Source organism: Arachis stenosperma, chromosome 1 (assembly GCF_014773155.1).
Source record: "Arachis stenosperma cultivar V10309 chromosome 1, arast.V10309.gnm1.PFL2, whole genome shotgun sequence".
Classification (NCBI taxonomy): domain Eukaryota; kingdom Viridiplantae; phylum Streptophyta; class Magnoliopsida; order Fabales; family Fabaceae; genus Arachis; species Arachis stenosperma.
The window spans coordinates 125,540,652-125,565,314 of NC_080377.1; the positions used below are offsets into that span (position 1 = coordinate 125,540,652).

The 24,663-nt window shown below is 33.8% G+C and overlaps 3 protein-coding genes across 4 annotated transcripts; all 3 read right to left on the bottom strand.

The window, feature by feature from the left end:
* Positions 1–2,138: 2,138 nt before the first annotated feature.
* Positions 2,139–4,011, bottom strand: LOC130934060 (probable pectate lyase 16). The gene is made up of 4 exons (XM_057863652.1): positions 3,301–4,011; positions 3,021–3,124; positions 2,451–2,589; positions 2,139–2,357 (listed from the first exon to the last, which is right to left on the bottom strand). The coding sequence occupies exons 1-4, from the start codon at positions 4,009–4,011 to the stop codon at positions 2,139–2,141; spliced, it is 1,173 nt and encodes a 390-aa protein (XP_057719635.1).
* A 2,034-nt stretch (positions 4,012–6,045) lies between these two features.
* LOC130934067 (stigma-specific STIG1-like protein 1) lies at positions 6,046–6,450 on the bottom strand. The gene has a single exon (XM_057863658.1). The coding sequence runs from the start codon at positions 6,448–6,450 to the stop codon at positions 6,046–6,048; it is 405 nt and encodes a 134-aa protein (XP_057719641.1).
* Positions 6,451–16,522: 10,072 nt separating this feature from the next.
* LOC130970965 (leucine--tRNA ligase, chloroplastic/mitochondrial) lies at positions 16,523–24,650 on the bottom strand. Of its 2 annotated transcripts, none has more exons than XM_057897080.1 (20): positions 24,209–24,650; positions 23,985–24,129; positions 23,825–23,881; positions 23,129–23,248; positions 22,937–23,041; positions 20,669–20,892; positions 20,496–20,562; positions 20,252–20,406; positions 19,847–20,111; positions 19,556–19,750; positions 19,244–19,323; positions 19,014–19,076; positions 18,827–18,908; positions 18,518–18,595; positions 18,342–18,443; positions 18,051–18,223; positions 17,672–17,849; positions 17,489–17,566; positions 17,202–17,333; positions 16,523–17,024 (listed from the first exon to the last, which is right to left on the bottom strand). In XM_057897080.1, the coding sequence occupies exons 1-20, from the start codon at positions 24,550–24,552 to the stop codon at positions 16,782–16,784; spliced, it is 2,886 nt and encodes a 961-aa protein (XP_057753063.1). In that variant the 5' UTR covers positions 24,553–24,650; the 3' UTR covers positions 16,523–16,781. The 2 variants fall into 2 exon arrangements, with proteins under 2 accessions (XP_057753063.1, XP_057753062.1); XM_057897079.1 differs by having other exon boundaries at positions 17,202–17,363.
* Between the last annotated feature and the right edge of the window lie 13 nt (positions 24,651–24,663).

Sequence of the window (24,663 nt, forward strand, 5' to 3'; positions counted from 1 at the left end):
CTTATTGTTGCCGGTTTAATCACTGGGCTAAAGATTTCTTTGAAATCAATTCCATTCCTCTGACTGCACCCTAAAGCAACCAGCATTGCTTTATATTTGTTGATTGAGCCATCCGTATTGTATTTGACTCGAAATACCCATTTGCTACCAATAGCATTTCGGTGCTGTGGCAATTTTTCAAGTCTCGATGTATTGTTTCTCATTAGTGCTGTATACTCTTCTGTCATTGCTTGTCTCCACTTGGGGTCACTCAATGCTTCTCTTACTGATATCGGTTCAAGGCTCTTTTGAGTGTTTGCTTGAAAGGCCTTCGATTTTTTTATTCCATTTTTCGATCTCGTAATCATGTGATGGCTACTTGATGGAGGTTCCTGTTGGTGTAAGGGTGAGGGGTCAATGCCAGGTTGCATTAAGGATTGAGAGTGGTCAATGGATAAACTAGTGTTAAGTGATGGTGACGGTGAGGGAGTAGGGTGGGTAATAAGAGAGTTGGGAGCAAAGTTTGTTGGTTGGGAAGGTTGAAGGCACACAGTGGAAGGTGGTGGCTGGTTTGGGAGAACAGGAATGGAAGGCAATAGGCGTGGGTAGGAGATTTCTCCTTTAGTGGTGGAGATGATAGTGAACCCATGGGATCCGTCTTTGAAAGGGAATAAATCTTCTTGGAACTGTACATTTCTTGTAACAAGAACCTTTTCTGTTTTTGTTAAGCATTTAAATCCTTTATGATGAATTGCTGGACCAAGATACACACAGGGCTAAGATTTGAACTGTAATTTATGAGTGTTGTAGGGTCTGGTATGGAGATAGCAGAGGCAGCCGAATACTCTGAGTATGGACAAAGAGAGACTCTTTTTAAATAGTTTTTCAAAAGGAGATCTGAACTGCAAAATTGGTGTGGAAAGCAAGTTTATAAGCTGAGTAGCTATGGTGAAAACGCATCTCCCCAATACTTGATAGGCACACTGGCTTCAGCTAGTAACGATAAACCCATTGTAGCAATGTGTTTATGTTTCTTTTCGGCAGCATCATTTTGTTAATGAATATGTGGAAAAGAAAAACGATGCAAGATACTTTTTTGTTTGAGGTAATTAGACAAAGCAATATACTCCTTTGCATTATCTGATTAATTGTATACATTTAATCTTTGCATTAAGTTGGAGCTCAACCATTTTCTTAAATTCTTAAGTAGTGAACGTGTGCAGGAAGCTTATGGTGAAAAATATTTGATGAGGGGATCCTTTGAAGTGTTCCTTGTGTTGCAAGAAACTTAAATAAAGCAAGAAAAGACAACTAACTAAAGAAAAGAGTAGTCTACGGAAAAAGGCAACACAACCAGCATCATATATTATTTTGTTGACTACTGCTTTTGATATTCAGGAATTAATCCAAGTAATTGTCCCATGCCAAATTCCCATGTTCATCAATTCATTCTCTAATGAAAACAACAATGTTACTACAATTACTATTCCTACTCAGTATTCCATATTCATCACTTGTGACACTGCTAGCTATCTCTGCAGGCACATGCCAGAGTGTTCTTTCACTATGAGTGACAGTTCTTGCTGTTCTTATTCTCCTAAAGCAACTGATCCTTGAGGCTGATGCTCAAGTATTGTACTAGTTACACTAGTTTTTATTGGAGAAATCTTGGTTCCCCTCAGCCTTATGATGGTGTTCCTCAATATGGAATCAGAATCGATTTTGATATTCCGGTAACTACAGGGTATCTTGTCACGATCCATCCAAAAGAGGTGGAACTTGTGGATTTGATACACAGACAGAGAATTTCATGTGCTTTTGTGAGAATTTTGTCTGATATATAATTCTTTTTTTAGAAAAAATTACGTTGTTAATAAATTCTTTATCTTATTGTAATGTATAAAATTTGTTATATTTTTGGAGATAATTTTGACAATTCATATTTCAGTACGGTAGACAACACCTTATATTATACGCTTATATATTTGTTTACGCTTTAATTTTCCGTACCATCTTTATGTATATATTTGACGATCATAAGTACATTGAATGAAAAAGAACTTTGCATTGGTATACGAAATTGTTACAATTTTTATCCATTTTCTTGATATCTAGTTACAAATACAGGCCTCAAAAGGAGGAAATGTTAATGAAACTAATTAACATGCTCGGCCAACAACACAACTTAAGGGACCTGCATTGAGAGTTATTGTTGGCACCATGTACGCTCGGACAGCACTAAAAGATTGAGTATTTGAATAATTTGGGGCACAATTCCCATATCCAGATGGTACAAAATATGCACCATTCACGAATACATCCTTGGAAGATCTCCATTTCCAGTTCTTCCAGTTTTGCTTCGCTTCTCTCTTTGTAATCTGTCATCCAATGACCAATAATATAATACTACTCATCAGTTAATATATTTATTGGGTGTTAGATTTTATGGTAATGCTTAATTCGTTTGCTACCTGTTTTGCGTTATCGTTATTTGGTGCTATATAAACGTTCCCTTCGCTTAAAATGGTTGGATTAGAACTCCCTCCTATAGCATACATTTTCCACTCATCATATTGGTTGTTGACCACATGGGCGTAACCAAATCTTACCCTGCATGTATGTATATTCATCAACGCGTCAAAATATATAGTATTTGGAATTTAACATCGTGACTATACTCAAACTAGGATGGTAACTAAAAATCTATGGGATAATTTGACATGTTTTATTAAACTACTTAATATAATACATGTTAATATTTTAACTATCATCTTTTTAAAAAGACATCTTCATATAATCACCATTTGAAACTTTTTCATAATATATATAAAATTAACTATTATATTAAGTGTATACTAAAATTAACTATTAAAGTCAGCTATTAATATAAAATACATATTTAAATATAAATATATATTAAAAATAAATTAAATTACATATGTATTTATACACAAATATATTAAGAATTAATTAATTTTAGTAATTAATTCTAGTATACAAATAATATTTTTGTAAAAATAATTAGTCTCATCATCCATCACCTTGGCATTCTTTCAGTTAGGCCACTAGCAAACCGGTTGAAGGCTATTGTTACTTTCATTATTTTATCTGCCGTGTATTCATCATTGTGTCCTAATAGCATAACCTTCAATAATAAGCACCTTATTGTTAGAAAAATTATTAAAGAGAAAAATGTAGGTAGAATTATTTTTATTTAACTAAAATATATTTAATAATTTTTAATTATAAACTTCACGTGAGTTGTAACCATTGAATATGATGAGAATAAGTAACTAGGTTGTAGTGTTGTTTTGTGCTTACTTTGTCATGCTGGGTGAAATAATTGTTAGAAATGGTAATGGAAGTTGAAGCATGAATAATATCAATTAAGCCATCAGCAGAACGTGCGAAGAAGCAATGATCAACCCAAATATTGGATGATGAAAATATGCTGATGGCGTCGCCGTCGGAGCCTCGACGGTGGCCAACATGGTCAGGGCTACTTCTGACGAGGCCAACCGTACCCGGTTGACAATCATGGATGCTAATGCCATGAATAATCACGTTGCTAACACCTTGTATTGTAATGCATGGCCCGTTTGATATCTCAACTTTGGCTCCTCTTCCATCAATGGTCTTGTAGCTATTCACTATGAGCTCATTCTCAAGCCTAATAACCATGTCTTTCTCGAACATTATCCATAGTGGCTCCATTTGAATTGCACCATAACGAAGCGTGCCTTTTGCTGGATTCACAGCATCATCTGAAGGATCGGTTACAATGTATAAGTTGCCATGTTTGCCTCCAATGGCGCCTTGGCCGAAACCAATAGCGCAATCGGCCAAGGCGTGTGGATTGGAGGCCCAGTTTGTTTGGGCTCGGCGGCAAGAGTCTATGGTGTTGAGGAATGGTTTATTCTTGGGAGGGTTGTGGATATAGTTTGAGAAAATTTGGGTTGTGTTGTATGTTGAATATGCATTAACAAAGGTTAAGAGGATTGAAGAAACTAAGAGGAAGGTTAAGGTGGCCATGCTCTTGTGATCTAAGGTGTTGAGGTAACAAAGGGAATGAATGTCTTTGATTTTAATAGGTGAAGGGAAGGTTGTGCACACACTTTAAGACCCTTACACTTCAAATATTAATTCTTTTTTATTTTAGTTAACCAAAACGTGCGGCCACGAGCTTGGCTTGTTGCCTTCATTGACTCGCAAATAATAATAAACTTCTACTTAATTAGAGATGATATAATCATTAATCAAAGCTTCGGATTTCAGTATATGATGAATCAATAGACATGCTATGTGGGGATTTCAGTATAGTTGACAATGTTCATGAGAAAATCCAATGTTTGGACGGCTTTATAGTGACGATGAAGCACGCTTTATCTTGAATAGACATGCCTAGGACTCAACATATATTTAATCAAGTCAAAAACTAATTAAGTATGCTAATTCAGGTCCATATACTACTTTATGTGGAGTCTGTCGTACCTATAATTATAATAACTACGATGGTTATATAATTTTAACAATATATTCTAAATATAGTTAAAATTAAAGTTTTATTTTTTTTAATTTAAAATTATTATTAAACAATAAAAAATATTATTTTAATTTTAGTATTACTTTTTAAATATCGTTAAAATTATATAATCACCCTAACTATTATAATCATATACACCATAAACTACTTTATTTTTACGATACATTACAAGTTTGTCTAGTTGTTACTTGGTAAGCTCTGCTGTGAAGCACTCAGGTTTAGGAGGAGGGAAAGTACTTGATTTAATTTGTGAACGATGACTAAGTCGAGGACATTTCTTGATTCTAGTTCTTAATTCTATCAACTAGCTTAAACTAAGTTATTCCTTAATACGTATTAAAACATATCTAGTGCTTCGACAGTTCAACGCCTAATATTATTTAGAACAAAATACCTTATAATTCTACGGCTAAACCCATTGTTAAACAAACTTCGTTTTATTTGAAGTTTTAGAAGGCCTATACATTTTAACCAAAGATGAGCCACACAACAAGGCTTTTTTGGTTTGGGACCAATGTTTCTGTTCCTAACACGAGGATCATATTTTTAGAAATGGAAACTAAGTTGGGTTGGTCTAGCGGTTAGACCACTAATCCGTTTAAATAAGTGTTAGAGGTTCGAATTCTGCTTTGTGCATGCAGTAATTCATTGGCCAATGACAAACCCTTAAATGAAGCTTAAATCCACGACACATTACTCTTTATTACCTGCCGGGTTAGGGAATACAATGAGAAACTAAAAATTATTTCTAGAGATTGAAACAATTTGAGTTCATCTATTGGCTAACTTACTAATCCATTTAAGTAAGTGTCAGGAATTCGAATTTTGTCTTATGTATATAAGAGCTTAATATTGACCAATGACACCCCTTAATGGAGCTTTGATGAATTAGTTCTTCGTCCGTCAAGTTGAAGAATACTGTGAAAAAAAATTTTAGAGATTGCTTTGCCTTTCAGCTTAATTTGATAAGATCCCACACTTTGGAAGTAATTAAGAGGACACTGTTACGGAGAAACCGTTTGATTGGGAAAGGAAATGTTGATTAGCCCCTCAGCACGTGCTGTGATCTAAATATCTAATAACTTGCATAGTAAACAAGTGATCAGATAAAGGTCCACGAAGTGCGTCTATACCAACAGATAAAAAAAATCGGCTATTGAATCCTCATATGATAGCAGAGTATCATTAAATGATTTCATATGATTGGCAAAACTACTTGACATAACACATCTACACATCTCAGCTATTATTTTATTTTCAGGTGAATACATTTTGATGTAAGTAACCACCAATTTGCATTGATAGTTTAATAAGATGTTTGAATTCGCTTTCATTGTAATTCCATGTAGGAGCATATGAATTTGTATGCTAACCAATTGTTGATAACTATAAGGACATATCAGAATTATTCAGAGCATCCAGAATAATATCATATTATTCCACAGAAATATATATATAAACAGCAGGAAAAAGCAAATTTAGAATAAGAATCAGAATTGAAACATTGATGTTACTATTAATAATTATGCATAGTTGCACATTCCATAAGCACAATACTCTCCCTTCCTGCACTTCTTGTAGCAACCACCACAGTTTCTTTTGTCATAATATATATTGACACATTTGCCCTTGCAGCAAACCTCAGTGTACTTGCACCTATATCCACACATTCCACAGTTGAAACGGTCACTCTTCACATTCACACATTTCTTCTTGCAGCAGTCAGGGCCAGGGCTGTTCTTCATCCTGCAAACACTTGGATACTTGTTGCATGTCGAGTAGTGTGGCGCAAGGAACCGGCTGGATCCCCTTAAAGATGATTCACTCTCTTCTTCAATTTTAGATGATGCATCAGCCAAAGAAGATGTAACTATGGCCAATGCTATTGTAGCTGCAGAGAGCATAAATAATGCATTGAAGAGCTTCATGGCTATAGTTAGTAAGACAATGAATTGAATGGTGGTAGTGGTGGTGGAGGAATTGTTAGAGGAAGTGTTTTTATACAGAAAAAAAGAGGTTGAAATGGAAGTGGAAGTGGAAGAGGCGTTGACAAGAGGAAACTGAAGTCATAAGTCTTGCTTTTTCTCATTGCTCTAAGTTCAAAATACTGCATAGAAATTAATGTAAACCAGTTAAGGAAAAAGAGAAAGAAAAAATCTTTTGATTGCTTTTAAAGCAAAGGTAGCTCTCCAAATGAATCTATTACTCCAGTTTGAAGCTAACCATGCAAATGCAATGAATTAGACCACATAATATGTAATAACTGTGGAGTACTCAAAATTAAGAATTATCCTAGTTAAATTGGTGCTACCATTTGAAGTTTAACATTGCTAGAGCATGGAGGGAAAATAGAAAGGTTCATTGAAAATTGAATTTGGAAGGTTTAACTTAAGAGAGGAATAATATCCGATTGTGTTATTGTGATTGAAGCAAGTCAGATATTATTCCTTTTAGTTTTCATAAGGAAAGCATATTCTTAATTATTGCAAGTACCACTTAAAAAATTGAAGGTCATGGTGTCTTTTCCTAATGATATCTCTAATTAAGTGATTAAATTTAATGGCATTTCTTTTAAACTAGAGAAGTAAGGAACTGTTTGCCTAAATTAAATCTATGGGGATCACATTTATTGATGTGTTAGCAAGTTGTGTGTGTGAGGAAAGAGCTAGCATTTTGGATGTTACAATCACTTCACTTTTGTTTCACAAAGTTGAGAAAGTGACATTAAGACATTGATATTGACATATATATGCTATGGCAATATCAACCTGTAGCCTTATTCTTGTAGGTATATTTGTTCCCTACCTCCCTATCTATGCTCAAGTTCAAAGTCAAAGTCAAAGAACAATTCTCTCTGATCTTGACACCAAAATCAATGAAGTGGAGGTTCAGATGAATGCCCTTCATCTACAAAGGCCAGAAACTGCTGAAACAACATATGAAATATCACACAATAATGGCCATGCTCCCCCACATCATCATAAACGCCACCTCCAAAATGTAAGGTCACATATATTCCCTTTCTTTGTTTTTATCAGTCTAAGCTTGTACATCTTTAAATTAATGTATCTAAATTGAAAGAAGAATTCATAGGTTACCATTTAACATTAATTGTCAATTGATGTACTATACTATACTGACTTGTGTGAACATTATCATAGGTTTATGGGATTCTAGTCCTGCTAGGGTGGGGCATTTTGCTACCCATAGGGGTGGTCATAGCAAGGTATTGCAGAACATATCCTTTGAAGTTTAATGAATGGTACTATTGTCACATAATGTGCCAGATTCTAGGATATATCCTAGGTTTATTGGGATGGAGCTTTGGTCTTTGGCTTGAAAAATCATCAAAAGAGTTTGTGCCTAAAACACAACATACTCTAAGCATCATTGCTTTCATATTCATAAACATACAAGTGAGTGGTCTCAAGTTTCTTAAATATACTCTAATGTTCTAATGTTGAAAAGGTCTTAACATTTTTTCTCTTACTGGGATGCTATTGATGATGTTATTCAGATGCTTTCCATTTGTATAAGACCAAACAAAGAAGCTGGGTATTGTAAGTGCTGGAACATATGCCACCATGTTCTGGGGTATGCCATAATTGGAATTGTTGTAGCAGACATATTTGAAGGGCTAAACAATAATCAGAGTCATGCTGAAAAGTTGAAATGGGGTTATGTTGGAGTGCTTGGAGTTTTAGCTCTCATAGTTGTACCAATGGAAATATTCAGATGCAAGTCTATGATAATGCATCTCTCTCTGCATTTCACTCGCAGCAAGTTTACTAATTCACCTGAAATTAGTTAGACTGAAAAAATGGATTGAAAACTTAGATTAAGTTACACTTTCAACAAGTTAGTGTGTGTTTGGATTACAGTTTGCAAACTAGAGTTTGCATAAAATTGATTTTGTAAAATTGATTTTGATGATAAGTTAGTTTGGGTTAACGTGATTTATGTTTGGTAATCTTTATATTAAAATTGATTATAGTAAAATAAATGTTGTTTGGATTATACTACTCAAAATCACTTTTAGATGAAAAATTACTAAAATAGATATCAATTTTATATACCTGCAAAATCAGAATACTATAAAAAATAATATAAAAAATATTTATCATATAAATAAAATAAATACAATAAAAAATAAAAATATAAAAGAGAGTACTATACATTTTATAATGTCACACAAAAAGAAAATATTCTATAATTTTTTTAGTATCGTCAGTACTCTTTAATTTAGTATTATTTTAGACTATAAATTTTTATTATTTATGACTCTATTGTTACTTATAATTAATTTTTTATTTATTTTGTCTTTTTTTTATAGGATCATAATTTATATTATTCAAAATTTTGATAATAAACGTAGTATATAATAATTACAATTACAATTACAAATTTTACAAATTCAGAATAAACAATAAAAAAATTAATACAAAATAAAAATAGAGTACATCAAAGAATAGAAAAAAAATTATACAGATAAGAAATAATAAAAATTTCATAAAACCAACAACATATATCATATGAACAAAAAAAATACCATAAAACGTAAATAAAATTCATATGAATAAAATTAAATAAAAATAAAAAAATTTCAATTTGTTAGTGATTGAAATAAATCTGAACGATTTTGATGAAAAAAATGGAACTAAAAAATTATGAAGAAGTAGGAAGAACTACAAAGAATGAATGTGAAGATAATAGTTACTAGTATCATTCTTATGGGAGAAAATGAAGGGTAGGGTTGGTAAAAAAGAAATATTTTAGCTTCTCCTAAACATTAAACGTGAAACGTGAAACGCAGAACCTACAAATTTGAGCTTCTCCTAAACGTAGGTTCAGAGGCAGAATCAATTCTGCGTTCACAAAGATAAAAATTGCCAAACATCAAAGTGAAACTTTTAAAAAGCTCAAACGGGCTTCTCTCCTCTCCAACGTGTTTGTCAAACACACCCTTACTCGTTTAAAAAGTTAAAAATAAAATCGAAAGTAAACTATAAAGAAAAGGGAGGAATTCTAATAAGAAAGAGATAGCTGTCAATCCCTTTGCTTTGGCTTTGGTTAATAACAAGGAACAAACCTTGATACCCACTTAAAGGGGAAAATAATGATTAGTTTGAGGGTCTGTCTCTGACATGTTTATCATGCTCTAATTATTATTTTAATTAATCTCTTTAATTAGTGGTGGTTGGCACGAAATTAATCAAATTATTGTAGCAATTTTTTTTGTTACTGCTCTGCGCTTAGAGAATTTGTAATTTGTATAGTTGTCTCGAGGGAACTGTATACATTATATTAGGGGTGTTTGTGGTGTGGTTTGGATCGGTTTTGATAAAAAATTCATCCGATCTGAATACTATGTTTATTTGCGTGCGGTTTTGATTGGATGATTTTTAAAAAAAAAAATATCCGATCCGATCTAATTTTGAGCGGTTTGAATTGGATTAAATTTGCGGTTTTGTAAATTAAAAATTAAATATAGATAACAAGCCTCAACATCAAATTTTAAATATCCAACAATGACATAGCAAGTCTTAACAATATCTTAAAAAACCAACGATAACATAACAATAGAAATAAAATTATAGATTAGTTAAAATAAATAAATAAATTACATTTTGAATATAAAACATCTATTAAATAATAATAATACATGAAAAATATAAAAATATATAACAAATTAAATATGTTATAAGTATAATTGTAAACATAATAATAAAATAATAATATTATGACACATTATACAGTTTGGATTGGATTGGATCGATTGTGAAAAGTAGATTCAAAATCCAATCTAATAAAGCGATTTACAAAAAATAAAATTCAATCAAATCTGAATTAGTACGATTTTAATCGATTTTTAATTTAAATTTAATTAGATGAACGAGATATTTTGAGTCGATTTAGATTTAATTATTTAAAGACCCTACATTATACAAGAGTTGATGATGTTACTATTTACAAAGCATAAACCAAATTGAATTGAATTTCCTCGACAAGAGGAGCACATGTTTAGACACGTGACACGTTCATGATTTTAAGCCTTGACTCTTGTCACCGTGTAGAGTTAGTTTTCTTAATTATTGCATCATATTCCTCTTGCAATCAGTCTCGAAATCAGCATTTGCTATTATCTTTTCTATATCCATCTCGCAATCAGCGCCGTCAAAGGGATTTGTTGGTGTGTATTTGGACTCACTTCTCATGATGGTGTAATTGATAAGGTAAATAAAAAATTATATATACACCTTAAAAATTGAGTCATCAAATTTATTATATATTTATTTATAAATATATATATTATTTAATTTATTTTTAATATATATTTTATATTTTAATATATCATATATCTATAATTAATTTAATATTTAATATTTTTAATACACCTAATATAATTAAAATTAAATAAATAAATATTCAATAACTCGTAATATATTAACCTTTTTTTAAAGGTATATTGCTTATTAATCAGAATTTTATAATCGCACATTAGATTCTTCTATTATCAATTCAGTTAATAATAGAATATCATTACTCATTCGCAATGTCACTAAACTGAACAAATAAATATTCTATTAAGTTAATGACAAGAAAATAGACTCTCTCAAATTTTTTAATTATTTTATTAAGTATAATTTTTTATTATATATTTTTTAAATAAAATTAAAAAAATATATAAAAAATATTAAATAATAAAATATTATATTTGATAAAATAATTGAAGAAAAAATATTTCATCTTAATCTTTAACTATTATTTAAAAGATTTGGCACTCTCTAACCATTATAAAATAATAACGCAATTTTTATTCATTTATTATGTGTGATCAAAAGGCAAAAGTCCCTATATTAGCTCTTCCGTCAAATAGTAATAGTAACCAAGAAATTTTACGTGTAAAAGTAACTCTCTTATGTGGTGGACTCAAACCATTTGATGAGATAATTAGGTTTTTGCACAATCATAAAAAATAGAATAAGACTCAATATAGTTTTTGACAATTATTTTAAAAGACAATAAGGCTCTTAAAAAAAAATTTAATTCGACCTTTGACAATTATTTCGTAAGGACAACAAGGTCTCTGTTCCAAAAAAAATCCAAGTTATTTTTTTTTGGTATAGGAGTTAATCAATCCCAAAAAAAAATATCAAGGACCAAATTAAGTGTTTTTTTTTTTTTAAGAACCTCGTTGTCCTTTCGAGATAATTGTCAAGGACCAAATGAGATATTCACTCTATAAAATATTGTCATTTTGATACACCTTCGAACTAACTTTTAAAAGAGACTTCTTATTCTCTCTCTAACATATAAAACACTCTCACACTTTGCCCTCATTTCACACAAACACTTACCTTAAGCCCTAGAGGTTAGTTTCTATTCTTCAACCATTTGTAAACCATAACAGTGTAGTCCTTCATTTATTTATTTGAAGTATTTTTGTTGTGAACCACCATAAAGTATAATATATGTATTTTTTTTGGACACTTGTGAAAAACGATCACTTTCATTAGGGTTGATTTCTTAAAGCAGGGATTTTTTTGCTCCGTTTCAGGTATATTGATCTCTGGTAGTTATAATTTATTTGTGCTGTAATAAGTATACTTTTATATTTTACAGATGTCCTATGAGATTATCCCAATATTTCACCATGGAGGGTGGTTTGAGAGAGACAGCAATGGAGTGCTCTGCTACCTTACGGTAAGGTGCATAGATTCACGAAGTTGGACATTGACTTGGTTAATTTTAAGGATTAAAAGGAGATGTTTAAAGGTCTCGGATATACAAAATACAAGATTATGTATTGGTAAGACCTCATTGTCCCCAATCTAGACTATGGCCTCCATATCACAAAGAGATTAACCTAACAAGATGACAAATTTAAAAACTGATGAGTTGTATTTGTATTTTCATCTTTCTGTAGAGTTGAGTGACTCTTTCATTAATGATGGCTATGCGAGTGCTAAGGACAAGGCTTATAAGCCTCCTCCACCTGGTTATGAGATACTCAATAGCAATAATAGTGAGAGTTGAGAGCAAAAAGCAGGGCTAAGAATAAGAATAAGAAGGACACACCTAAAAAGAAGACAGTAACACTTAGGAAGAAGACAACAATACTTAAGAAGAAGAGTGTGACACCTATAACAAAAAAAGTTAATGATAATGATGGCTTATCTCTTAAAACTAAGAAGACAAAAAATAAAAGATATATAGGGATGACAAGAAGGCATATATTTTAGAAAAGGATGAAGTTGTGAATGGGTCAAGGTAAAGACAACATGCTAGGACAAAGATCCAAATTATGATGATACTATGGGTGAGATTAAAAGCCCAAATAAAGTGTCTGAAGCAAGGCCCAATGCTGAGCCCATAGTAGAAGAAGTGGATTTTCATATTGCAAGTCATATCAATATGAGTTAGAAGCATTCAACTCTCTAATTTCATCTTATGATGAGGATAGGAAGTCTAGATTTCACAAATTTGATGATGATATTGGTTATGGTGAAGTAGATTTTTAGGTTGGAGAAATATTTAACACTATAGCACAATTCAAACAAGCATTGAAGGACATGTTTGTTTTTGAAGAGGAGTTAGAGTATATAAAAAATGAAAAACATAAGGTGAGGGCAAAGTGTGCTAAAAAGGATTTTCCTTGGCTAATCATAACTTCCTAGAACAGTCAAGAACTATGATTTCAAATTAAAACATATGTCAAAGAGCACACTTGTGAAAGGAATTTTACAAACAACATAACAAGTAGATCTTAGGTTACTAACAAGCTAGTGAAGAGGCTGGTGGCATAACCACTATTATCACCTAAAGAAGCTTTGGAGCATATGAAAGAGGACTGTAATGTCTATATACACCCGAAGATGATTAGCAAAGCTTTGAAGGAAGCTAAAGAGTAGGTTATAGAAAATGAAAAGGAGCAATTTGGTAAGGTTAGAGATTACTTATGTAAGCTTTATAGGAATTTTGGCAAGCATCATATACTCTTAGGCCAGTGGCACCTGCCATTAAGAGACTAGCTAGTCGTCCAAAGAAAAAAAAACTATTGGTCTTGTATCTGAGAATCAATTAACAGAGAACAAAGTTTCCAAGTGACATATAGCAAGTGCAAAAAAAAAAAATGTCACTACTATAAGACATGCAAGGAAACTTCAAGGGACCAATTGACAACCAAAAAAGAAGAAGGTAAGACAAGTATAGGTATAATAATTAGGCTAATGTTAACAGATGTCTTATATGCGTGTATTGAAAGAGTTTATGTGTCTTATAAATGGTTTAACGAAGGATTTATGTGTCTTAAATTTTAATGAGAATTTTGTTGTCAAAATTTCATTATTGTTTATAGGTGATAAATCAGTTAATATTGCATCTAAATTTGGTGCTACTCCATTTGAATTTTTAAAGTATTAGATTCTATGATTAGTTCATCACTCATTTCTGTTGTGAAATTATAAGGTGACTTAAAAGTAGGATCCATAACACACTGCAAAAATTATAGACTAAAGCAAAGAAGTATAAGAAGAGATACCAAAAATTGTTACACCAATGACAATTCTACAAATAAGAGAAGAGATTTCATTGTCTCAGTCTACTTCTACAAATGAGGTAATATGCATAAGCTTAACATTTTATTGTGAAAGAATTTGTGTCAAGTTCAAATTGTAATTCACATTATGTTTCATCAAAAAGGAGGCTTAAGATGTCAATGGAAATAGCAACGAAAATGGCAATGTCAATGCCAATAGATCAGTTGCATTAAACCTAGCCACACCAAATCTAGCTGCACCAAGCCCATCCATACCAAATCCAACCGCACCAAACCCAGCCACAGCTGCAAGCGAGCATGTATTGCAAAATATGATTAATGGTCCACGGATTTCACTTCAATTCAGGAAGAAGCAGCCTATTCGTAGGCCATTCACACCTGAAATACATGGCCCCATTCTTCCACCCACTGTACCCACTACCCACAAAGTCACAAACCAAGCACCATCAACCCAATCAAACATTGCTACAAGATCAACAAGACCCATTGAAATATCTCCTGAGTAGCAATTAGTGTTAGCACAACAGTTAGGATGTTCCAATTCATCCTAACAACATGACTCAAACAAGGAATCAAGGGATCAGACGTTGGAGCACCACTAGGTTTTAAAAAAACTAGGCTCCACTGCACCACCTTTCAAAGCTCTAAGGAAAAAATGAAGATTTCGGATAGTTATGGATAGTATTTTGTGGTTTTATCTTAATGCAAACTATGCATAGTATTGGTTAAGTATTTTGCAACTTCTAAGAGTTGAACACTATATTATTTGTGTTGTTTAGTTACTAGGGGACAATATACATAGGCATGTAGGTGTTGCCTTTGCCTTTGTGAGATATTATTACATGCCTTAAGTATTTTGTAACTTTCTATATATTAAAGCTTAAATATTTGTATTTCTTGTTAATATCGATAATTTTTCTTGATAAATTGTTACTTCATGTCACTAGAAGATCTAAATTACATTCTTAGTTGCAATTTAACTCACAAAAATCTTTTTAGCATCAAAATCAAACAATTTTTATATTTGAGTCACTATCTCTAAGATGCATCTAACTCACAACAGTAATATCTAAAATCTAAAATAAGTTATAATTTTTTACATCTTATTCATATGCAATACAGTAAAAAAGAACCAAGAGCAATGGCAATGAAAAATGCCATGATCATACATCTATTTTGTGTTATGTATCTTTTTCTTTGAACTCCATTATATAGCTTAATCTCCATTTTTTTAATTTTGTCTTCTAATTTTTTTAATTTATCATGAACTCTCATCTTCTGTACTCCCGAGTTATGAGCTCATCCAACCACTTAAAATACTTGCAATGTGTTGAAGGAGTCTATAATTATGGATAATTATTTTTTAATTAACCTAATTACAAAAAAGATCGTAAGATAGAGTAAATACTAATATATCTTGAAGTAATTGCAACCAAAGAATAATCTATTTGGGTTATGTGATGTGATAGGTGTGTGATGTAATTAACCTAATTACAGAAAAGCTCCACAATTGCATATTAGGTGTGTGACCTTTTTCTTCGCCATGTCAACATTGCTAAAGTTATTGCTTGTAAATCCCACCGACTTCTTCATTGACTAATTGATTGAACTTGATGATTGCTCTGCCATATTCATCACTTCAAGTAGGGTTCGAAATTTAGGATTAACAAAAGATTAGCATATGAATATATATATACTCTTTTTACCAACAGTGTGCATCAAAACGGCAACATTTTTTATAACTTTGCAAGGGCCTCTTTGTCCCATCAAATGGATTAAGAGCCGTTTGGAAACTTTAGAAGTAATTTTTTTTAACTTTTGACTTATGAAAAATAGTAGTATTAATACTTGGTGTAATTTTCAAAATCAAATTGCAACTTTTTAAGAAGTTATTTAGAAACTTATAAAGAAGTTAAAAAAAAATAACTTCTCTCATAATACTTCTACTTTTCATCACATTTCTATAAAATAAGCACTTTTAGAATTAAAAATCTAAACACAAAATAACTTATTTATAAGTTACTTTTAACAGAATTATTTATTGTTTAAGTTATTTTATCAAAAGGAGTTTAATTAAACTGGTTATCCAAACTGAATCTAAGCACGTGAAAGAGTTACTAATACACGTAGGATTTTTTGGTTACCTTTTCACGGAAAACCTATAAAAGCTTTTTGGTTACACGAAGTGAATGGATAAGAGTAACGTCATTTTTTAATGGTCAGGAATGCCTTGTCCTTTAAATAAATGGTTAAGGACCCGAGTGGGATTTTACTTGAAAAAAAAAATGGAAAAGATTTATTCTCAGTAACCAACTATTATAAAACTAAGTAACCAAATCAATTATCGAATAAAAATTTTCGGACAAAATCGAGGTTTTACGTATGTAACCTTTTGTATAAATTTTTTTTTGGTTAACATGTTAAAAACTCTCTCACCTACATCAATTGAAATGCTATATATGTTGTCTTATTAATGACTCGCTTGGTTTTCTACAATGTTACTGAATTGACTCATTTGATCTAGTATACATGTAATCACAAATAAATAGAAAAGAAATTACTCTGATTTTCCATCTCACGGATGCAGGGCAGTTAAGTTCTGAGCCAACGACAAGCAGTTAGTTGCAGAGTAAATGCAGCAAGAGGAATGGGATTTCCGAGGTTGAATGTTGCTTACCGCAGATGAAAGTAGGCTACTTACTACTGGACAGCAACCTTTGTGTTTTTCCGGTCCAAAACAACGTTCAATATCTTGCCAGGAACGTATATTCTTTTTCTAACAGATTGACCATCTAAATACTTGGATAGCTTTTCATCCCTACATGCTAACCCAAAAGCTTCCTCCTCTGAACATGTTTCTTCCACTTGAATGGTACCCCTCGTCTTGCCATTAATCTGAACCGGTAGTACTATCGTTGAGTCCTTCAGGTAAGCAGGATTTGCCTGCAGTTGCAAAGTATAACAGACATGAACAATTCTTAGTGTATAATAAGAATATTTAATCTGGAACACATAATTAAAACCAAGTTCAAAAAGCAATGGATAACAGTAATGAAGGGGCAGAGGACTTGATAAGCCTTAAAGGTCTAGGAATGTTTGGATATGGACCCAACTTCATACCTCAGGGAAAGGCTCATAGGCTAAGGATTTTGTGTGGCCAAGCCTAGACCACAGCTCCTCGGCCATGTGCGGTGCATAGGGTGAAAGCAGTAAAACAAATGCCTCAATGATTGACCTTGGATGTTTATCCCACTGAAAATATAATGCCAAGAAAACAAATGCCTCAAATTTGATTGACATGGATGGATTTATTTTTCTCTCATCCAAATCAAATCAACCCAATTATACCCCAAAACAGATATTGTAGTGAGGTGATAAAACAACGAAAGCAGTAAACAAGAGGATACCTTATATGCCGCATTAAGGAACTCCATCATTGCCGAAATTCCGGTGTTGAACCTTGTGCCTTCAATTTCCTCTGTCACCTGAATACTGAAATTTAACCCTCAACCCAAATGTCCAAGCCAAATCTTCCTATAAAATCATAAGAAGGTAACTATAAAAGGCTATTAAGAATTGAAACAATTGACCTTAGCAATGCATTTATGAAGAGTACGAAGTTGGTCTATGGTAGGCTCCTCATCAACTGATATGGTTCTTTCCTTAAATGTTCCATCCGACAACGGTGAACCAACAATCAGCCTCCAAGTTCTTCCTAAAAACCGATATACACCTTCAATGCCGCTAGTACTCCATGTTTTTGAGTCTCTGGTAGGTATTTGAAAAATGAAGGATAAAATGGGCATGAAGTCCATATTAGAACAACATCCAAAACGTAATCACACCGTGTCATCCCTAGCCCAAACAATGAAAAGATAAAAGGGGATAAAATAAAAACAAAAAGCAGTTTGATTAAGGATCAACCGCTGCCACACGCCATTACAATTAATATTGTGATCAAACACATACCTCAATGGTCCCATGAACATTTCATATAAACGAAGAGAATCTGCACCGTACTCTGCAATAACATCATCAGGGTTAACAACGTTTCCCCTACTTTTACTCATTTTGTAAGCGCGAGCAACTAATCGTATGTCAGGATTTTCTTTCAGGACAAAAGAATCCCCAGATTTCATGACCTACACACCAGGAAAAGGGAATGAACTGTCAAAAGAAAAGGAGGCTTGGGCTCATTACATTAAGTCTGACAAGACAATCAATTAATGGATTGAGAGAGTGGGAGCATAATTCAGAAACCTTTTCCTCTGTAATTTTTTCTAGATTATGTTCATTTGAAATATCAACAACATCAGCAGATATCAGATTGCCATCTTGATCCCTATAAGCCATATATTGAACCTGCCACTCAATCCATTAGAAACTTATCATGATAAATTTAATTTTCGCCCTCAATTTTCAAGAACTGAATTTACCTCCCCAAGGATAATACCCTGGTTAATGACACATTGGAAGGGCTCCTTGGTGGATACAACACCAATGTCATAGAGGACCTGAAATAGAAAAATTAATTATCCACAAATGTTGCAGCAACACTGAAAATATGTCAGGTTGTCAGGGTATTCAAAACTCTGTTTAACTCAATTCCAGTCCCTAATTGTAATTGGTGGGGTTCACAACCCTATCTTACAGTGTTGAGGTTTAGATTCATTCGGTTAAGAGTGATACAAATCACAAATCAATATAAACCAGATTGAGGCAAAAGTCTAATAGTAAATACAGACCTTGTGCCAGAATCTGGCATATAGTAAATGGAGAACCGCATGCTCGGCACCCCCAACGTACACATCAACAGGGCCCCAGTATCTGCAGATGAAGAATGGTTTTAAAGTTACGAATTGACTAATTTAGAAGCTTCAAACAGAAAATGGATATATCTACACAATGTTAGACAATGTCGAAGAGTTATACCTTTCTTTGGTCTTATCAACCAACTCTTTGGAATTTGTTGGGTCCATAAATCTCAAATAATACCTGGGAAAGAAAAAAGAAATGTGAAACAGAACAGAATTTAATTTTTGAAATGCATAAATGCATGAAAACTCCTGAATCAATTCTACTAAAGACTTGACCACAAGAACGCCACTTGGTGCTTGCTAATAAATCTATAATAGAACTTAAGATCATTCCCAATGCCTTACCAGCATGAACCAGCCCACTGTGGCATGGTATTTGTTTCCCGAGTGGCTGGTCTTCCGGATAAACTATCTGTGGTTTTAACCTAAAAAGTTATACAAAATGAGATATTAAAATAAACCACAAGAAAAACTACAAAAAGCCAAACAGAAAACTCTGAATTATATAAGTAATATGAATTAGGCCATGGCCATCCATGGAAAATTTAAAATTTACGAATTATATAAAAAGTCAATGTCAACGTAAGTTCAAATTAGTAATAAAATGCCATGATATTTAAAATGATGAAAGCAAAGCATTTATGATGGTAAACTTACCCAAGACACTGCCTTGGACAGTGGAGGCTCCCCTGTTCCAGTGGGAGAAAAATTATCCAATTCAGGTAGTATAAGGGGAAGTTCATTCTCATTCAGTGGGACAGTCTCACCACTGTCATCCAATATGACAACAGGGATGGGTTCACCCCAGTAGCGTTGTCGAGCAAAAAGCCAATCCCTTAACTTGTAGTTCACCTGAAGGATGATAAGAAATATGTTCAATATTAAGTACTCCGTAAGAAACCGCATTCTAGAAAAGCATACAAACTTATTCTAATTTGAAATATGAACCTTCTGCTTTCCATTTCCACTTTTTTCAGCCCATTCAATGACTTCTAGAGCAGCTTCTTTGCTAGACAAGCCATTTATGTCAAGCCCCACAAATGAATTTGATGAATTTATTATGACACCTTCACCTGGGAAAGCCTTTCCAGATTCATTGATACTTTTGTCATTGGGCATCACAACCCAATTAACAGGAATGTCATATTTCAAAGCAAATTCATAATCACGAGAGTCGTGTGCAGGCACCGCCATGATAGCTCCTGTTCCATAACTGCATGAGTAATACATAATATTCTGGTGTCATGTGAACTTTTGAAATATCATTCACAACTCAAAGGATTCAATATCAATAGCATTTGAGCAAATAATAAATGCACTCTGCATACTAAAAGATACTTTGTGTATACACACCTTCCCAAAACATAATCTGCCACCCATATTGGAATAGCTTCCCCATTTGCAGGATTTTTTGCATAACAACCAGTGAAGACACCAGTCTTTTCCTTCTGAAGCTCAGTCCTTTCGAGGTCACTCTTCCTTGAGGCAAGTTCTACATAATCCTCCACCTAAGACCAAAGATTAACCATCTCCTTATTATCAGCATGCTTAAGAGCTTTGTAGGACTATTAAACATGCAAACAGCATGACAACTTACATGTTTGCTCTGGGCAGTGGAAACCAATGATGACAATAATGGGTACTCTGGGGCGACAACTAAGTAGCTGATAAAACAACCAAAGTAAATAGGAGGTTTATAAGAGTTGCTTTTAAAATGGTTTCTGATTCATAAAATTTATGAAACATGTAAGAAAGTTGGATGGACAATACGTTGCTCCAAAGATCGTGTCAGGCCTTGTAGTATACACAATAATCTTTACATCTCTCTCCTTTCCATCACTGTCAAGGACACAAAATTCCATCTCAGCCCCTTCTGACCTCCCTATCCAATTTCTCTGCATTTCTTTGACACTTTCTGGCCAGTCAAGGCCATCTAAATCCTCAAGAAGACGGTCAGCATATGCAGTGATCTTGAGCATCCATTGCCTCATCGGCTGCTTGGTAATAAACAACGACACTGTAAAGATTATGAAAACATAAAGAAAATATAAGAGAAAAACCAAATCTGTCAAATCCTGTTTTTCAAACCAGAAAATATAGTTGCTTCCAACTTGCATATCTCTCACCACAAGGCCTCAACTACCTAAATTTCAGATTGGAGACTCTTAACTCACCTGCTATGCATTGGTTGCAACCAAGACAGCCCTGGCAGCCCATTTTCTTTCCTATCTTAAAAATATTAAACGATCTCGAAATCGCGCAAATCTTATATTCACGTGACCATCTTGGACTAGGGTTTCCAACAAACTAAAGATCATAATTTTCTGACCACTCTAGTTCCAATGAAGGGAAAAACGAGGGTCCCTTTTCTATCTGCAGCACTCACCTTGTTTCCTTACAAAGTTTCTAAACAACGCGTAACGAATGCGCACTAGCCTGTTTCTTTGATATAGGTATCCGAAGGACACTAAGCTTCGTTTTGGTTTTGGTCCCACATAAATCCAAGCCTTGTAGAAGTCATTACAAATTTTCAAAGTATTGTCCTGTTTCTAAAACCATATCAAGAAAACCAGTGAGACAACCCATATTCAATAATTAGTACTAAATTCTACAATTATCGAAACCACCTAAAATTTTGTACCATAACACTAGACACAGCCATCTTTCACTCCCTTTTGATCCCACTAAATTCTAAGTTGAATTGAATTTTATGGGATTTTTGCAAAAAGAGGCTGCCACTGCACTCTCCTGACAGCAAAACAGCTACCTGTACCCTCATTCCAAAAATCCAACTCAAATCATCTAGCCATAAAACTTGGTGAGACTAATTTAGATGTATTTCTCTTCCAAGCCTAACTGGTTTCAGATCCATTGCTGTCCTCAGGTGGGAGACATGGACTTTGAAAGTTGAGTAAAAATCTGTCAAATTCTGTTTTTCAAACCAGCAAATATGGTTGCTTCCAACTTGCAAAACTCTCACCACAAGGCCTCAACTAACCCAAATTTTGAACAGGAGACTCTTAATTCACCTAGCAACAACTATCCGTTGGTTGCAACCCAAAAGCTATTCAGTTCTAGGAGTTATGAGTACTGGAAGTTACTGCAATAAGTGCTGAAAACTGATTTTCCCTGTCTTAGATTTTCAAAAATTCATATCTTCTAATCCTCAACTACTAAAAATCTGAAATTCTAGGGCAATGAACTAGGTTGAGCAAACTTTTAATTTCATTCCAAAACTCAATTTGTGGAGGTCGCAGCGAACCACACGAGTTGCTGCATCAATTACAGAATTCTGCAGCAAACTTGTTATTGCCCAACTCACAACCTATCATGCTAAATCATGGTTTACGCCATTTTAAATGCTCAAACCTCTTCCATCAACCTTATTTTTCCTATTGAAAGTTGTGTCAAGGGTCAAATTGGTTGGCTCCGAGTCAATAAAATGAATATTTTTGAGCCTTTGATTTATTGGTGGCTTGTATTGCAAGCTCAATTGTCAAATAAATGTCTCGGGGCATTCTGACCCTTCCAACAAGTTTCAATATGTAATTGGAGGTTGCCTAACTCTATTGGAGAGGTCAATTGAGCTTGTAGCCTAATTTAGCCTCTAAACCCCCACTTCCCAAACTAGACAGCAACACTTCCTAACTTTACAAGCTAACCAATTCAATTTTTCTATAACTTTAATCCATTCCCAATTAAACACCAGCCAATACATTCATCAATACCAGCAAACACACAACCTAATAATCACAAATAACCAGAGTTTCAAGCAGTGTACCACAGGCATCCCTCTAATAATCAAAGAATCGACATCAATTTTTCTTACAACTCCACTAATTATAAAAAATTATTGAAACTGAATTAATCCAAGATTCAACAAAGATAATCAAACTATTAGACAATCATTAACTCACGTGCTTATTTATTAAAACTTCTTAAGGCATTCATATATTTGAAAACTATAACTGATGTAGTAACTTGTGCACTTCACTACTACCTCCAAAAATTGAGTAAAAATAAAAAAGAAACACATACCTTTCTTATTACAGGATGACCACCCCGTTCACTGACACCATCAACCACCTCCTCATTGGCCAACACAGTGCCAAGCGCGGGACACCAATTAACTGGAACTTCAGCCTTAACATTTTATAAGTACACAATAAAATCTTCAATACTAAGGAGTTAACTGAAATAAGCAAAACTTTGAAGCAGTTATTACTCAACCTGATATGCCAGTCCTCTCTTATAAAGTTGTAGAAAGATCCATTGAGTCCATTTGTAATAGTCAGGTTCTATGGTAGATATTTCACGATCCCAGTCATAAGAGAAGCCTAATGATTTTAACTGCAGACACATAAAAAAGACACAACATGAAGGGAAAACAACCAATTTCAATATCAATTGTCAGGCTAATGACTATGAGAATGGAGAAAATGATCTTCCACCCAAAAGACTATTGTCAATGCACCCAAATCTGATGCACTCTCAGCTTTTCTTTGGAATGAACACCGTCGACAGCCACATATTTTATGCATTATGCATTGAAAGTTAGTTTAGTTGTGCGATCAAAATGGAAGACATAAAGCGTTGATTGTGATTCCAACCATAGGTGTATGGCTTGTTTTGAAACGTAAGCCAACGTCACAAATTCACAAAAATTTACCTTCATTTAAATATAATTATTTAATTAAAATGTCCAGTATTCACACTTAGAATGAACGCAGTAAACCATAGTTTAGACATCTTAAAATAGCACAAAATGAGAAGCATGGAGAATTGAAAACGAGATTCTTGAGTAGCTTAAAACTAGCAGCAAAATTTATAATTCTCAGACATATTCAATCCGATAATATAATGAATTTGACGAACAAAGCATCAAAGGTGTTGGTTAGAGTAAAAAATGTGTCATCATAAGCTTACCTGAGAACGAAAGCGATCGATATTCCGAGCTGTAGTGAGCTTCGGATGAGTTCCCGTCTGCAACACGCAGCAACAGCATAAAAAAGAGAGAAGGACGAGAATCACGAAGAAACTTGAGAAGAACACAGAGAAGCGAAGTGAGTGAGAGTGAGAGTGAAACCTGAATAGCATATTGTTCAGCAGGAAGTCCAAACGCATCCCAACCCATTGGATGCAACACATTATAAGCCTTCATCCGTTTATACCTTGCAAGAATGTCGGTGGCGGTGTACCCCAGAGGATGCCCAACGTGTAGCCCCGCTCCACTGCAAAACCATATTTCATGAGAAAAAAGAATCGAACTTGACGCTCGGAGAAAGTGGCTAGAGTCAAAGAGTTCAAAACCTGGGGTAAGGGAACATGTCGAGAACGTAATATTTGGGCTTGGAGGTGTCAATGTCGTCATCGGGGGTTCGAAAAGTGCGATTCTGCTCCCAATAGCGCTGCCACTTGGGCTCGATTTCGTGGAAAGGGTAAGCTCTGTTTACTTGCTGGTTTTGCAGCTGCAGCTCGGTTTCGTTCCTGATGATGGTGCGGCCATGATTGAAGCTTGTGCTGCGGAATCTGAGAGAGTAAGAATTTCTTCTTGATGTGGCGAAGGGGAATGTTGGAGAGTGATAAGGGAAAAGGAATGGAGTGGAGTACGATGAAGGCAAGTGGAGATGAAGATGAAGATGAGAGTGTAGCATCTGGAAATGGAAATGGAACAAGGGAAGAGTCAAGAGTGTGGGTGGTGTTGCAGACGAGTGAAGAAAAGAAAGGAGAAGAACAGAAATAGAGGATAACGTCAACTGTCAACA